The sequence below is a fragment of the Rhincodon typus genome, chromosome 9 (assembly GCF_021869965.1).
Source record: "Rhincodon typus isolate 14 chromosome 9, sRhiTyp1.1, whole genome shotgun sequence".
Classification (NCBI taxonomy): Eukaryota; Metazoa; Chordata; class Chondrichthyes; order Orectolobiformes; family Rhincodontidae; genus Rhincodon; species Rhincodon typus.
Genome location: NC_063340.1, coordinates 53,489,249 through 53,505,411, shown reverse-complemented (window position 1 = coordinate 53,505,411; position 16,163 = coordinate 53,489,249). Strand labels below are relative to the sequence as shown.

Genomic DNA, 16,163 nt, shown 5'->3' with positions numbered 1-16,163 from the left:
CTCTTGCTTTCCATTTTGTATGCTTAAAAGGGATTGATCATTCAAAATGTTAGCCACCCTCTGTTACAGAGGCATGTTTTATGGTTCTCACCTCATTTTGATTGCCCTCTACTTGGTAAGGTACAGAAATAATTCCAACAAGTTTGTTTATGCATCTGCGGAGAAATGCCTTATTGCCAGGTTTCTCTTTGACATTCTGAGCACCATTATAACAGCCTTTGGCATGTTCCTGTTAGTGATCCCATCAAGAAACATTTCATTTTTTCCCTGTAGAATTGCTGCAGAACTTTTTTTTTATTTCACTTCTCATTAACTTGTTAACGTATTTGAAGTCATACGTAAGCCACACTTCTGTACTCAAGCAAAATGTACAACTGCACAGATATAAAATCCTGTTTAAAATTCTGAAGGTTTTTAACTGTTAATAGTTTTATATTAAAATGTCCCTGCTTATATGCATCACTTTGTCAAAAAGCTATTAAAAACAATTTGTCAAAGATTGCTAATGTTTATTACCTAAATAAAATATTATTCTTTGACATTCTAGTTAATATTAAGCATACATGAACTTTAAGTATCATTTGGAGAATTTAGCACTCAAAAAAGTTGATAGAGATCTAACAATTTATTTCATAGTTTCACATTCATTTATTATGAAGTATATTTATGTAACTTACAAGGAATACATCTTCCACTTTCGCGATTCCTTTTCCAAATATGGTTCCTAGCTGGTCACCAACACCAGCAAGTAAAAACCCAAACAGCGGAATCCCTAACAAGGCATAAATAATGCAGAATACTTTTCCACCTACAGTAGTTGGAGAGATCTTTCCAAAACCTGGGAGGAAATAAGTTCAAACTAAATTAGACATAAGTTATCACAAGGTTTTACAGTTGCAATAAGTCTTACATGGTTTAAAGGAATGCAGTGGGTCTATTTGTGCCTCTGAAGACAAACAGGAAAAGATGCAAAATGGTTGCATGTGAAAAACACATTTTATATTTGAACAAATGAATCTTGTTTCCTTGTAATGTCACTGTTACTATGTTAGGTTGACAGTATTCACAGGTAAAATCAGTGGGATGATCATACATCATTTATTAATCAATGTTGTTGAACTCTCTATGAAGAATTCTTTCTGATATCATTTCTTTCATCTGCTGGGCTTTTTGTTGTTATTTTTCACTCCTCCTCCCTTTCAGTTGGCATGAATTTATATATGTGCCAGAAAACCTCCAACTGTTCTCACATCTGACAGTTCTTCACTTGTGTCTCAACACATCTCAGTCAATATTGACTTCAGAAAGGTCCATATAAATGGGGATATCTGATGACCAGAAGAAGTTTCCCTAAATTATTTTACTCCTCCAGCTTGAATTAATTATTTTGTCTAATTACTACCCCAGCTGAAATCAGTTCATTTAATGTAGATGAGGAATTAAATCTGGATTTAAATCAGGAATTATGGTATGCATAATTTTCCACACACAACATGACAGATTTATCTATCTTCTCATCATGTTGGATTGGTTTCTTACTAAATCTGCCTTTCTGTATCTGTCTAGAGATACATACACACTTCTTGCACAGACTGTGATAGTTTTGCAATCCACTTCTCTACTGCTTTTGTTAATAGCTGGATGAGGCAATCACAACAGACTGAATTTTTCCAACCAAGAAAGATGAGAGGCTAAAATGAACAACGGAGTTGATGGAAATGAGGGAAAAGGGAAAGGGCAAGGAGGGAAAAGGAAAGTGAAGGGCATGCAGGGTGGAGGACTGAGCAGGCGAAGTTAAAAGGAGAAAAGCAGAAGAGAGGAGGGATAATCAATTGAAGCCTTCCTTCCAAATAAACACTAGTAAATAGGATTGTGAATCTGCAGACTGAACAGTAACAATTCCTAGGGAGCTGACACACAGGGATTTAGGTGAAGAACTGACCCAGAACCTGAAAATCTCGCAGAACTGTTTGGAGTTTTGCAGATAACTATTAAGAGAAAGTATATACAAAGTATTTAGCTGACTTTTGAGTAATTAGGTAAGATTTCAGGAAGGCTGTCTGGGTGATTAGTAACAGAGCCATGAGGCGAGGTGCACAGAGGTTGATGCAGAGGTACAGTCCAGTGGTCAGAAGTGTTGGCGGGACTGTTAGGAAAAATATTGAGCAGCCACCACGGAGCGGCTAAGCAAGACTGTCAATTTCACGTGTTGCAGATGTCACAGCAGAGCAATGCCAAAGACATCGGGTTCTTAGTCATGAGATCACTGTACAAAGGTTTGAGACAATCATCAGGAAAATATGGTCGAAGTTTAAGAGCCATCAGGGTCAAGACAGCTGAGGGCATAAGGGCAGATGGTCAGCATGACTGAAGTGATACAGGGCTATGTCAGTCAGCAAAATTAGATAAATGTGGTGTTCCTAAGTTATTTTAGTAGGTTGGACAGAAAGCAGAGCCAGGGCCAAGGGTATATTTACACACCAAGATAGCCATTGTGCTATAACAAGTGGCACGGTGCAGTCTGATCCAGGAACAAAAACCAGGAATTGCAGTAAAAGTTCAAATGAACAATCAAAAAATTGGAAACTCCTAAAAATTAACTGCTTCTGCTGTTTTGTACCCAAGCACTTTATAGGTCTGTTCTATTTCATTCCATGTATTTCAATTTGTCCCTCCCTTTTCCTCATTCTGTTCCTTTTTAAATGCTATCTATCTGTAATATCTTTTGATTCTGATCAAGTATTGATTCCTGAAATGCTAGCTTGCCTATCCGCTCAGCAGATGTTAAGTGAGGGTGTAAGTGTTTTCATTGACTTCAAGGAAAATGAAAATCTGAATCAATGTGTTATTTGTAGTTGATCTAAAATTGCCAATTTAGTACTATTGCCCAAAGTTAAAAGTATGTTTCTAATATGTTATAGGTTAGATGAACTATGACTATAACTAGAAGAACAGTATTATGAAATGCTTATTAAACAATATAAATTTTAGACTTTCTGAAAGAATTGGAGAAAAGTAAACATTCACTATAGAATATATGAAATGTAACTCAGTGTACAAGGAATCAGCAAGTTTACAGATTTTGCTAAAGTTGCAATATACCAATTATTTCAGTTTCAAGATGCATTTCGTTCAAATGAATAAGTGGAACATAATTAAATCATGAACAGTGGGTTCCAGATTTATTATAAATTTCTTACCTATGGTGGTTATAATGGTGCCAGCAAAGAAGAAGGAACTGCCCAAGTCCCAGTGGCTGGTATGATTGGTAGAATTCCCTGCAGGGTTAACACCTGCATTTACAGCTTCCATCAAATGCTGTCAGTTTGAAAAGAATCCATCAGTAATCATGCAAAATTATTAATCTTCCAAAGCAAGATATTCATAATAATTCTTTAGTGTATTGACATAATTGGACCTGAGTAATACCACCACATTTTATTCGAAAAACACTTCAATTTATTTTATTTTACATGATTTGTTCTCATTGTTTTTATCTCTTTCCGTCCCATAGTTGTCAGAATTTTTTCTATTTAGGGGGTTGATTGGTACCTGAGATTTAGTCTGACTTCAATGGGATTAAAATCTTCTCCCTCTTGGGCGGCTATTACATGTTCAAATTAAAAATGTTTTAGCAGGCATATTTGCAATTTTTGCTTCATGTAGAGTCAAGCCATTTAAGTATCCATGTAACAACACATTAACATAGCAACTTTGCTTGGAGTGAATAAGATAGATGTGAGATAGGAAAAAATCACGCTCTGTGATCAGAGACAGTCTTAGTTTTGAAAAATAGCAGCTTTAAACGCATTAATTGCACACAGCTAGTACACTGGTAAACTTGCCAGAACACTAAAAGCAGAGAATAGGAAGATAATGCTTTTTGACTTGCTTTGCATTGCTGTATTCACCCTAGAACAAAAGTCATAGCTAGGTATATTCAAAAAGTAATCTAAATGCAGAGTAAAAGCCAAATCTGATACTTCAGTTATATTTCACTTGGTTGTAAAATCCGCTCAATCTTTAATGCAGCAGAAATGTGACACAAGTTTATCAAACTTGTGAAATAAATATATTTGAATAAAAAATAAAAATATCTTTCCGCTACATTGCCATATTAGTCAATATCCATTCCATGGGCCATATCAAAACTCAAAAATGCTCTCCATTCCTTTAACAAATACATCAATCATTAAATGTTCCTTTATTTTTAACTTTGATATAAATTCTGTTTTTATCTATTTTTCACCTCAGGGTGAAAAATAAGACAGTTCTGTCCTGACTTTGCTTTCCGGTCTTCATTACAAAATGTTGCAACTTACACATCCGCATTCTCAAATTGTTCACGCTATTGCAAATATATGAATTGGCAACTTCATTGATCAGAAGAAGAAACACTTGTGACAGTATTAGATAAGAAGGATTGGGCAATGGAAGTGTGCACAGACTGTTTATATATTTATTGCAGAAATCCAAAGTAATATCCTCTAATCTGGGGCCAGGAGAACAGGAGTCAGCTGATTTTGAGACCAAGGCACTCTCTGAGCAGGGATTTTACTATTACTTGTAGGCCTTGGGAAAAAAGAAAGGAAAACACTTAGAAAACATAGTCACATAACTTGACTAAGCCAAGCTGTATCGTGATGCTGGCCATTTCCTTATGTCTGGCTACTCAGTGCAATGTTAAATCTTGAAACTTTTCCCTTTGCTCTAGATCCTTCTCAGCAGCAATAACCTACAGAAGAACACTGTAGAGGAGGACTATCCTTCAAAGAAGGTGGTCTTTTCATGGTATGTGGTGGTCTTTCAGATCGGTGTGGCCTCAATATAGACTTCTGGCCTCGAAGTGATTCCAGAGCAATCTCGCAGCCTTGACAGCATCAAGGTGAAACCTGGTGTGGTCTGGAGTCAAGGCTCGGCGCGCTGGAGGCTAGGTGCTGGTATGGACTGGATTAGAAGGACCGTTGTTCTGAACTTTTTATTTCTCTATTTTTTCTAATTTATTCCTACGATCTGCCATGTTGGACTTTTTAATTATTTGTCTAATCTTTTCCTTAAGAATTTGTACTAAAGGATCTGTACCTAGGCACGTTGTATCTAAGATGGCACCGTGAGTGGTGACTTGTAAACTTTTCAATATGACAATAAAACTAATTCAATTGACTGTCATGTGCAGTATCACTCCAAAGGAACAGCTCAGAGTTTCATTGTCTTCAGGAATGAGTTAGAGGGTTCGCACATGACTGCACACAGAGCTCATGCATAGCAGCAGGGATTAGTGTCAGGGACAGCCCTGGAGACAGTTTGCTGGAAGATGAGGTCTTTTGCTAGCTCTGATGAAGCGGTCTTGGATAAAGATATCAGGCGCCTGGTTTTAACAAACACAACTTACATTCATGTAACCGTTTTAATGTTAGTTAAAAAAAGACAAAGGAGTTTTTTTGGACCATTAGCAAGGAAAAGTTGGCAGAGATCCACAAAGACAAGCTGCATATTTCACTTTTGTTCAAAGTAAAATCTAGGGACGTATGAAAAGGTAGTGAATACTTTTTTGAAATATTTTAAGCAACGGCGTTAGGCAGATTATCGAGACAGTGTGCTGTCAACTTCTCTCTAACCTCCGAAGCCTGTATAGACTGACCAGCCTGTTTCTTTCTTATTTGAATATTGCTGTGCAGTCCAGAAAACACTTGGTGATGCTATCTGGGCTCCAGAGGTGCCCACACAGTGATGGTGCTGACAACTCCAAGAGGCCACCCACCATCTTTAATTGGATCACAAGCATGGACAAGGCTAATTAGAAGGTCACCTGCAGGAAGATCGCTGGCAGGTCCCAAAGTTGGGTCCTGTAGTCCATGGTAAAATTCTGCCTTGAGATCCGTTGAGAAGATAATGTGACGGCTTGCTCTAGCAGGGAGGATGTTTGAGCTGTTTGAAGCAGCTTGCACTGCAGAAACAGTGATGTCTCCTGTAGCAGGTGAGAAGGAGCTTGTGGGGAAGAGCTAAGTGGTGAAAGTGATGGCCATTATTTGCAAGCCAACCTGTAAACCTCCAAACAAAAGTCTCTCAATACTGTACATTGAGCTGCGCACTACCCGTGGATACTGTAGTCATAGTCATTTCCTGTATTCATTACCAACATTTCCCATACTTTATTTCACACCACTACCTTCAGCTCACGCTAATACTTTAGGCTGAATTTTACCAGAAATTGTATGTCAATTTTTGTGAGCTTCATGGAGGGTTTCTGTCCATGTGTTTTCTCAAGTTATTCTCTGCAGGCTCACCTCTCTAGCTGAGCACCACACCTCTGTGGTACCCCATTTGCCCAATCCTCTGCTCAGCAATGGCAGAGGTATTCGCCACTGCTGGGATTTCCCAGCATTCCTGGCACAAGCACCATTTTTAAAGTCCAAATATGCACCAGGTCAAGCATTGCCTACCAGAAACTGCCCTTCACAGTGCATGTAGCAAGAGGGCAATGCTAAAGAAACTCTTCTGAGGGCACATTGGTGGTACAGCTGACACTTCATTGCAAATACAATGGTACTTTTATAAATGTATTGCTATCAAAGGCACATTCTTTACCCATCTTTAGCGCCATCTTAGAATCCTGTCTGGAGTAGCACACATTCCCTAAAGCCCTGTGTAGCTTTATGTTGTTCAATGTGGGAGTATCACATACTAGAAAGCCTTCAAATGGCTGAAAAGTTCACTTTTATTCAGAAATAATGAAAGCAGAGAAAAAAATAAAGAAATGCCTCATTTGCTTCTAGGATTAGATAGATGATGCTGTCAGACAGGAAAACAGTAGGAATAAATGGGTCTTTTTCTGAGTGGCTGGCAGTAACGAGTGGGGAACAGCACGGATCAGTGCTTGGACCCAGCTATTCGCAATATATATTAATGAGTTAGATGAGGAAATTTAATGTAATATCTCCAAGTTTGCAGGTGACACAGAGCTAGGTTGGAGGATGAGCTGTGGGGAAGATACAGAGATGCTATAGTATGATATGGACAAATTGGGTCAGTCGGCAAATGTGTGGCAGATGAATAAATGTAAGATTATCTACTCTGGTACCAAAGAACAAAGGCAGATTATTATCAGACTGGCAATGGATTGGGAAAGGGGAGGTGCAACAAGACCTGAATGTCCTTGTACACCAGTCGCTGAAAGTAAGCAGGAGAAATGCAGCAAGCAGCGAAGAAGGCTAATAGTATACTGGCCTGCATTACAACAGGAATCAACTCAGCAACAGGGATATCATGTTGCAATCATACATGGCCTTGGTTGAACCACATATGGAGTATTGTGTGCAGTTTTGGTCTCCTTAGATGAAGAGGGATATTTTGGTTATGCAGGAAGTCATGAAGTCATTAAATGTTACTGCATTGAAGACAAGTTTTGCTACCAGTAGAAAACTGGTTCTTTTTGATTCATTCATTTGATGTGAGCATCACTGGCAAGGCCAGTATTTATTAACTGTCACTAACGGCTCTTGAACAGCTGATGGCAAGCCACCTTCTTGAACTGATGTAGCCCTTGAGGTGTAGGTATAGCCTTAGTGGTGTTAGAAGCAAGTTCATGGATTTTAATTCAGCAACATCATATTCCCAATTCAGGATGATGTCTGACTTGGAAGGCAAGGCAATGGTGCTTCTTGTGCCTGTTTTCCTCGCTAGAATATCTTCCTACTATCTGGCTGTTAAAATGTCTTTCTCATCCTGCCAACCGCCTTCTTTAAAACTTTCAAACTAGCAGTAGAAAACCATGGAATTTTGGCATTTATTGCCAAAGTAATACGGTATAAATGTAGGAAACTGTTGTTGTAACTATACGGCAGTGACACCACACCTGAAGTATTGCATACAGTGTTGGTCTCCTTACTTGAGGAGGGATGTATTTGCATTGAAGGCAGTTCAGAGAAGGTTCATTAAATTAATTCCAGAGATGAGTGGTTTGTCTTACAAAGAGAAATAGAGCAGTTTATGTCTATACTTCGGAGTTTAGAAGAATAAATGGAAATATAATTGAAGTATATAAGGTGCTAAAGGGGACTGACAAAGTAGATAGAAAGAGGATGTTTCCTCTTGTGGGGTAATGTAGAATGACAAGTCATAGTTTTAAGATGAGTGATAGCAGATTTAAAGCAGAGACAAGGAGAAATTACTTCTCTCAAAGGGCCGTGAATGTGTGGAATTCACTATCCTAGAGTGTGGTGGATGCCAGGACATACATGTAAATTTAAGGAAGAGATTGATAGATCTTTGATGAGCAATGGATTGAAGGATTATGGAGAGGGGGTTGGTTAGCTTGGATGGCTGGATTGTGATGCAGAGTGACGCCAACAGCATGGTTTCAAATCCACATTGACTGAGGTTACTATAAAGAACTGTCCTTCTCAACTTCTACTCTCACCTGAGGCCTGTTGACCCTCAAGTTAAACAACTACCAGTCATCTCTCTCTAATGAGAGAGCTGCCCTATGGTCTGCTAGGACTATGACAACTTTATGGAGGGCAGGAAGAGAAATGAAGTTGAGTCCAACCTAAGATTGTATTGAATGGCAGATCAGGCTCAAGGGGCTGATTTGTCTACTCCTGCCCTTAGTCCTTATGTTCTTATGAGGAGGTTGGGAGAGTGGACTGTCAGAGGCGGGCATCAGACAGGTATCAACAATCATTGCTGTCCTGAGAATGTCTTCTGAAATTTCAATGACAGTTTCATGAATTTATAAGATGCAGGATGTCTTTAAATAGTGTCATCCAATTGATGTGCCTGGTAGATATTTTCTAATCTACCTATTCAGAGATGTTATAATATACCTCCGGAACTGGTGGGACTAGAAGCTTGGTTTCCTGGTTCAGAGATAGGGACACCACCACTGTGCCTCAAAAGTGCCCTTGATGTTTCTGATAAATCAAGTTATCAATGGAGAGCACAAGATATACAACCCACCTATTTCAATCAAATCAAATGAGGGGCAAAAATGTGTGGCCTTCTTTGTAGCCATGGATCATAGAATCATGGAATCCCTACAGTGTGGAAGCAGGCCATTCAGCCGTATCCCCACCAAAGAACTTTCCACCCAGAGCCAACACCCTACCCTATCCCCGTAACTTTGTATTTGCCCATGGTTAACCAACCTAACCTGCACATTCCTGGACACTATGGGCGATTTAACATGGCCGATCCCCCTAACCTACACATCTTTGGACTGTGGGAGGAAAACAGAGTACCTGGAGAAAACCCACGCCGACTCGGGGAGAACGTGCAAACTCCACACAGGCGGTCACCGAGCCTGAGTGAATGATGCTCAGCGAAGCTCACAAAGAATGGTTCCAAATAAAGAGAGGGCAAAATAGCATTTAACATTAACATTTGGTGCCCACGGGAATACAACACAGTTGCCAACATTAATTAAAACCATTGACAAGTGGATTAAAATAATAGAACAGAAGTTATAGATGAGATATGCACAAAATTGAGAAGGCAAATGATATTATAACCAAAATTAATGGGCATATGTTTTTCCCAGTTACTTAATTTCTAGAGCTCAATTATTTCAATAGTTGCAGCACTACAAGGTCTAATGTTTTTTAACAACCGGAAAGTACTTTGTATAATAGGATGCTGCACTTGAACTTAGGTTTTAATTTATTTGGAAAGATGATGGGCAGTAGTCTCAAAATATTTCCCTCTATTTCAATCCCTCTTCTATGCACAAACTTAAAGCCCTTTTCTCAACTTTAACAGGATAATATCAGCAGGTCTACAATCTGTTTTCTTGTTTTATGTTACCTGAGAGACAACATTCACATCCTAACATTTCATTCAATGCCCACAAACCTGCTATAAAAGCATATGCATGATACATATATGGTAGGAGACACATATCAGTTATGCATACTGACTATTTATTAGGAGCAGGCCATAGCATTGTTGGAAAACCACTCTATTCAAGCTTTGAATACATATTTTTTATTTCAGATTTAACTGCAAATTGTGCATCATTTGTCAGACTCTGTGGGTCGCTGGTGAGAGGAAAGGTTGGATGCAGAAAGCTGTCTCTTTGGGCTTTAGATAGCATCCGGCAGACCGACAGTCACAGTGTTCAGTAAATAAACAGATCCAGGGCCCATTAAAATAGTGACAGGAGCAGTAGACCTCTGTGAGGTTGCAATGTGCTGGGCAGCAGCACATGCCAGGAATGTAGCCTTTCCCTTCAAGCAATATGCAACTGATACAGAATTACATAAAATTGCATGAATGTCACAGTATTACCTGACATTCATAGCAAAGTGTACTACATGCTCTCCTAAAAGGTATTAATAATCTGATAAAAGCAAATTGCGATGGCACTCCAGGATTTTCTGTTATTGTTTGTGATGGTACCCTGAGTGCTTTTACTCAGAATGTCTGTTGCTGGTTAAAATTAGCAGATGACATAATGATTACGTGCCCCAGGAACAGGTGAAGTTTCATGTGCAGACTGAACACAAGTTTTCATGATGGGTGGAAAATTTTCATCACAGCTCTTTTGTGGAATTGAATTCTTTCATGCAGAGCTCTTCAATGTAGTCTTTATATGATTTAAATAACCTGAAAACTCTTTAACACTTTCATTTCACATTTTTTAACCTCAGTTACACCAACTCTCAAAGTTAACAAACTATAGCTGAAGATACTGAACAACATATAGCATATTAACCATGACAATGCAAATTTAATGTCTTATTTATACTTGCATTCGAAGTGTCATTGCTCTTTCAAATTATTATAATAATTTAGCAATGCTGAAAAAGACACATTTTGTCAAAATTTCTCATATTGCATTCATCAGGACAAATAATGAGAATTATCAGAGGGAAAGCAACATTTGTTTTGTGTGAGAGGAGAGTGCTGATTAGTTGGCAGATGGACTCTGGTTGTTGGAGATTTAGCCGTAGAGAGTGCACCAGTTATTTTATGACCAACAGCAAACTGCACCTAGGCAGGACTGGAACCAATGTCCTCGGGGGATTGTTTGCTAGTGCTATTGGGGAGGGTATAAACTAACATGGCAGGGGGATGGGAACCAATGCAGGAAGTCGGAGGGAAGTAAAGTGGTGACAGAAACAAAAGACAACAAGGGGAAAAGTGAAAGTGGATGGCAAAGAAACCAAAGGCAAAAATCAAAAAGGGCGCAATGATTCTAAAAGGGCGATAAATGTCAAAAATAAATGAGCCTGAAGGTTCTGTGTCTCAATGCAAAGAGCATTTGTAATAAAGTGGATGAATTAACTGCACAACAGTTACGAATAGATATGATGTAATTGGGATCACAGAGACCTGGCTCCAGGGTGACCAAGGATGGGAACTTATCATCCAGTGTTATTCAATTTTCAGGAAAAAATAAATGGAAAGGAAAGGGAGGTGGGGAGGGTTGCTGGTTAAGAAGTGGATTAACACAATAGTAAGGGAGGACATTAGCCTGGATGGTGTGGAATCTGTAAGGGTGGAACTGCGGAACACCAAAGAGAAAAAGACATTAGTGGGAGTTATGTACAGACCACCAAACAGTAATTGTTAGGTTGGGGACTGTATCAAACAGGAAATTCGTGATGCATGCAGTAAGGAGACAGCAGATATTATGGGTGACTTCAATCTACACATAGATTGGACTAACCAAACTGGTAGTAATGCAATGGAGGACAATTTCCTGGAATGTATGACCAATATGTTGAGGAACCAATTAGAGAGCAAGCCATCCTAGACTGGGTATTGTGTAATGAGAGACGATTAATTAGCAACATTGTGGTATGAGATCCTTTTGGGAAGATTAACCATAATATAGTAGAATTCTTCATTAAGGTGGAGAGTGACACAGTTAAATCTGAGTCTAAGGTCCTGAACTTAAAGAAAGCTAACTTTGATGGCATGAGGCATGTATTGGCTAGGATAAGCTGGCCAAGGATACTTAAGGGGTTGATGGTGGATAGGCAATGGCAGACATTTAAAGAACACATGGATGAACTTCATTCATGTCTGGCATAAGAGTAAAACGGAGAAGGTGGCTCAACTATGGCTAACAAGGGAAATCAGGGACAGTGTTAAAGCCAAACAGGAGGCAAATAAACTGGCCAGAAAAAGCAGCAAACCTGAGGGCTGGGAGAAATTTAAAATTCAGCAGAGGAGGGCAAAGGGTTTAATTTGGAAGATGAAAATAAAATATGAAAGTAAGCTTGCAGAAAACATAAAAACTGACTGCAAAAGTTTCTATAGATATGTGAAGAATAAAAGACTGGAAGACAAATGAATTCATAATGGACAACAAAGAGTTGGCAGATACTTTGGATCTGTCTTTACTAAGGAGAACACAAAAAAATTTGGAAATGCTAGGGGACAGAGGGTCAAGCATGAAGGAGGATCTGAAGGAAATCCTTATTGGTCAGGAAACAATATTGAGGAAATTGATGGGATTAAAACACAATAAGTCTCCAGGCCCTGATGCTCTGTATCCCAGATTACTTAAGTGGCCCTAGAAATAGCAGACACATTGGCGATCATTTTCCAGAATTCTGTAGACTCTAGAAGAGCTCCAATGGATTGGACTAAAAAAGGAGGGAGAAGGAAAATGGGGAATTATGGGTCAGTTACCCTGACATCAGTGGTGGGGAAAATGCTGGAATCAATTATTCAGGATATAATAACTGAGCATTTTGAAAGCAGTGGCAGAATCAGTCCTTGTCAGCATGGACTCACTAAAGGAAATCTTGCTTGACAAAATTTCTGGAATTTTTTTGGGTGGATAAGGGTGAATCAGTAGATTTTGTGAATCTGGACTTTCGAAAGGCTTTTGACAAGGTTCCACACTAGAGATTGCTAAGGAAAGTTAAAGCTTGTGGTATCAGAGGTGATGCTTTAACATGGATAGAGAACAGGTTGGCAGACAGGAAGCAGAGAGTTGGAATAAATGGGTCCTTTTCAGAGTGACAGGTCGTGATGAGTGGGGTACCGTAGGGGTCAGTGCTGGGACTGCAGATGTTCATAATATACATTAATGATTTGTATGAAGGAATTGAATGCCATATCTCCAAACTTGCAGATGACACTAAGCTGGGTGGCAGTGTGTGCTGTGAGGAGGATGCTAAGAGGCTGCAAGGTGACTTGAACAGACTGGCTGAGTGGGCAAATAATTGGCAAAAGCAATATAATGTGGATAAATGTGAGGTTATCCACTTTGGTCACAAAAACAGAAGGGCAGATTATCAGAATGGTGGCAGTTCAGGAAAAGGAGAGGTGCAACAAGACCTGGGTGTCATGGTAGAGGTTGGCATGCAGATGCAACAGGTGACAAGGAAAGCTAATGGCATGCTGGCCTTCTTAGTAAGAGAATTTGAGTATTGGAATAGGAATATCTTGCTGCAGTTATACAGGGCTTTTGTGAGGCTACACCTTGAGTATTGTGTTCCGTTTCAGTCTCCTAGTTTGAGGAAGTGCATTCTTGCTATTGAGTGAGTCCAGCAAAGGTTTACCAGACTGATTCCCAAGATGGCAGGACTCACATATGAGGAAAGGTTAGATCAACTGGGCTTGTACTCACTGGAATTTAGAAGAATGTTGGGGGGAGGAGGTGGAATCTCATAGAAACATATAAAATCCTGATGGGACCGGACAGGCTAGATGCGGGAAGAATGTTCCCTGTGTTGAGGAAGTTCAGAACTAGGGATCACATTCTAAGAATGAGGGGTAAGCCATTCAGGACTGAGATGAGTTGTGATCCTGTGGAATTCTCTACCACAGAAAGCTGTTGGGGCCAGTTCATTAGGTATATCAATTTGTGACATCCAGTGTAACTACCAAATGGTGATTTGATAATGGTGTTCAAACTAATAAAGAATACGTTAAGTTATTTCCATAAGGTAAGTTGAAGAACATGATCCAGGCTTTCACTCCAGTACAGTACTCACAGAAATACATTCTTTTGGATGAGATACTAAACTGAGATCCTGGCTGTTCTGGGTTCGATTTGAAATAGCCTGTAGCACAAATTAAAGACTGAGTTGGTCTTGACCGATATCTCAATCAACACTTAGAAAATGATTATCTGGCCACTACAATTCAGTTGCCGTTTCTGGGACTTTGTTGCAACAAATTGGCTGCTGCATTGGCCCACATTATAACAGTGACTACACCTCCAAAATTATATTTTTGGCTGCAAAGCATTTCAGAGCATCCAGCACTTTGGGATGCTTTAAAGTTAACGTGAAAGATCCCATATTAATGCAAGTTGTTGGTATTGTTGCTCTTTCCTTGATATGCCGGGAAAGATTAGAGGAAACATTTTCATGCAAATCATTATCACATTGCCATAAGTGTGATCAGTGTCAAACCAATTATAACATTCAAAAAGGAACAAAATATGGAAGTGCATAGAATTAAAGCAAGAAAATGGGTCTATATCAATTACTTTTTCTTTATTTGTTGGATGAGGGTGTTGCTGGCTAGGCAGCATTTATTGCCCATCCCTAATTTCCCAGAGGGCAGTTAATAGTCAACCACATTGCTGTGGGTCTAGAGTCACATGAGGGCCAGACCAGGTAAGGATGGCAGTTTCCTTCCCTAAAGGCCATGAGTGAACTATACAGGTTTTTTGACAATCAACAATGGATTCACGGTCATCATTAGATTCATAAGTCCAGATATTTATTGAATTCAAATTCCACCATCTGCCGTGGCAGGATTTGAACGCTGGTCCCTAGAATGTTACCTGGCACTGTAGATTAATGGTCCAGTGATAATACCACTAGGCCATCGCTTCCCCCACTCTGAGAAAACAGCCCTAAATTTATCACAGGCGATGAAGACCTAGTGGCATCCTGTGTAGAATAAATAATTGTTCAGTATGGAACAGTGCTGATAAAATGCATTCATTTAAGAAGACTACTTCAAGAATGATTGGCTGGCTGCCAATACTCACTGCACCCAGTTGTAGGGAATTCACATAAAGAAATGTAACACTGGAAGAAATTTGCACTTCACAAAGTGCCTGCTTATGTCTTTAAGCATTATTTAGTGCAGCAGTGAGTTAGACATGGATGTTGAAATATGACATTTTGACATCATAATAACAATAGAAATAACAATTTTCTTCAGTACAATAAGATTGTTTCCATTAGATATTTTGGTAACATTAAAAATATGCATTGAAAACTGTTAAGTAAAAGCAGTTAAAAGGAAAGCCCTGCAGTGACTGGAGTCTTGCCTGATGCAGAGAAAGGCAATTGTTGTTGTCAAACGACAGTCATTAAAGCACCAGGACATTGCTGGGGCTTCACATTTGTCAGGGAAAAGAGCTCAATGCAACCATCCTAAGTCTTTAAAGACGCTCCTGCCATCATAAGAGTGGAGCTGTTGAAAGCTCTATTGAAAACACTTCTGATAAAGTAGCAACTCACTCCAGCCTACAGCAGGAACTGAATAATATGCAGTCCTGGATTGATAATCAAAAACAAGTAATATTGAAAGTCACAAGTAACTCAAAGTGCAAAAGTCTCAGCAGGACACAAAGGAAATTATATGAATAGCTGGAGCTCCCTCCCTACAACAGAAATCATACTCAGTCTGTCAATTGCTTTAGGTCTCACCCAGCTGGCGTGCTACTGGTCAGCGCTTCTCATTCCATGTTAAATTGGCATTGGTCTCCTAAATGCATCAGGAGTCTCCTATTTGTATGCCATTCATAAGACTTCTGCCTGCCTATGGTAAAGTCCCCAGCCAAGTGCAAAATACATTCTGAAAAAGTTGTTGTGGATACAAACTGAGGTGGAATGTAAATAAATGGAAGGCAAGACTTGCCCACTGATGTTTTGCAGGGTATGGAGCTAAAGTTCTTACACGGCCTCAAATCACGTCTGTAAGGGGAGTTATTAAAGGAAGGAAATCAACTTTGAAGTGTTGTCATGATGTAGGCTTATTATTTAAACGTGGTTTTCTGATCCCTTGAAATAATACCTTTATGAATAAGACATAGGCTCATTCTTTTCCAATGTATTCAGTGGCACTCTACAGGATACCTCCCCAAATCCATCTGAGATAACAAGGTGTAGAGCTGGATGAACACAGCAGGCCAAGCAGCATCATAGGAGCAGGAAGGCTGACGTTTCGGGCCTAGACCCTTC

The 16,163-nt window shown here is 39.4% G+C and overlaps 1 protein-coding gene across 1 annotated transcript in view; it reads right to left on the bottom strand.

Moving 5' to 3' along the window:
- The window catches only part of LOC109919499 (potassium channel subfamily K member 2), a 165,569-nt gene that overhangs the window by 40,752 nt on the left and 108,654 nt on the right, over positions 1–16,163 (bottom strand). Inside the window, exons 2-3 of the mRNA XM_048601166.1 lie at positions 3,201–3,318; positions 678–838 (exon numbers count right to left, since the gene is read on the bottom strand). Coding sequence (XP_048457123.1) covers positions 678–838; positions 3,201–3,318 — 279 coding nt within the window. The remainder of the gene's footprint in view (positions 1–677; positions 839–3,200; positions 3,319–16,163) is intronic.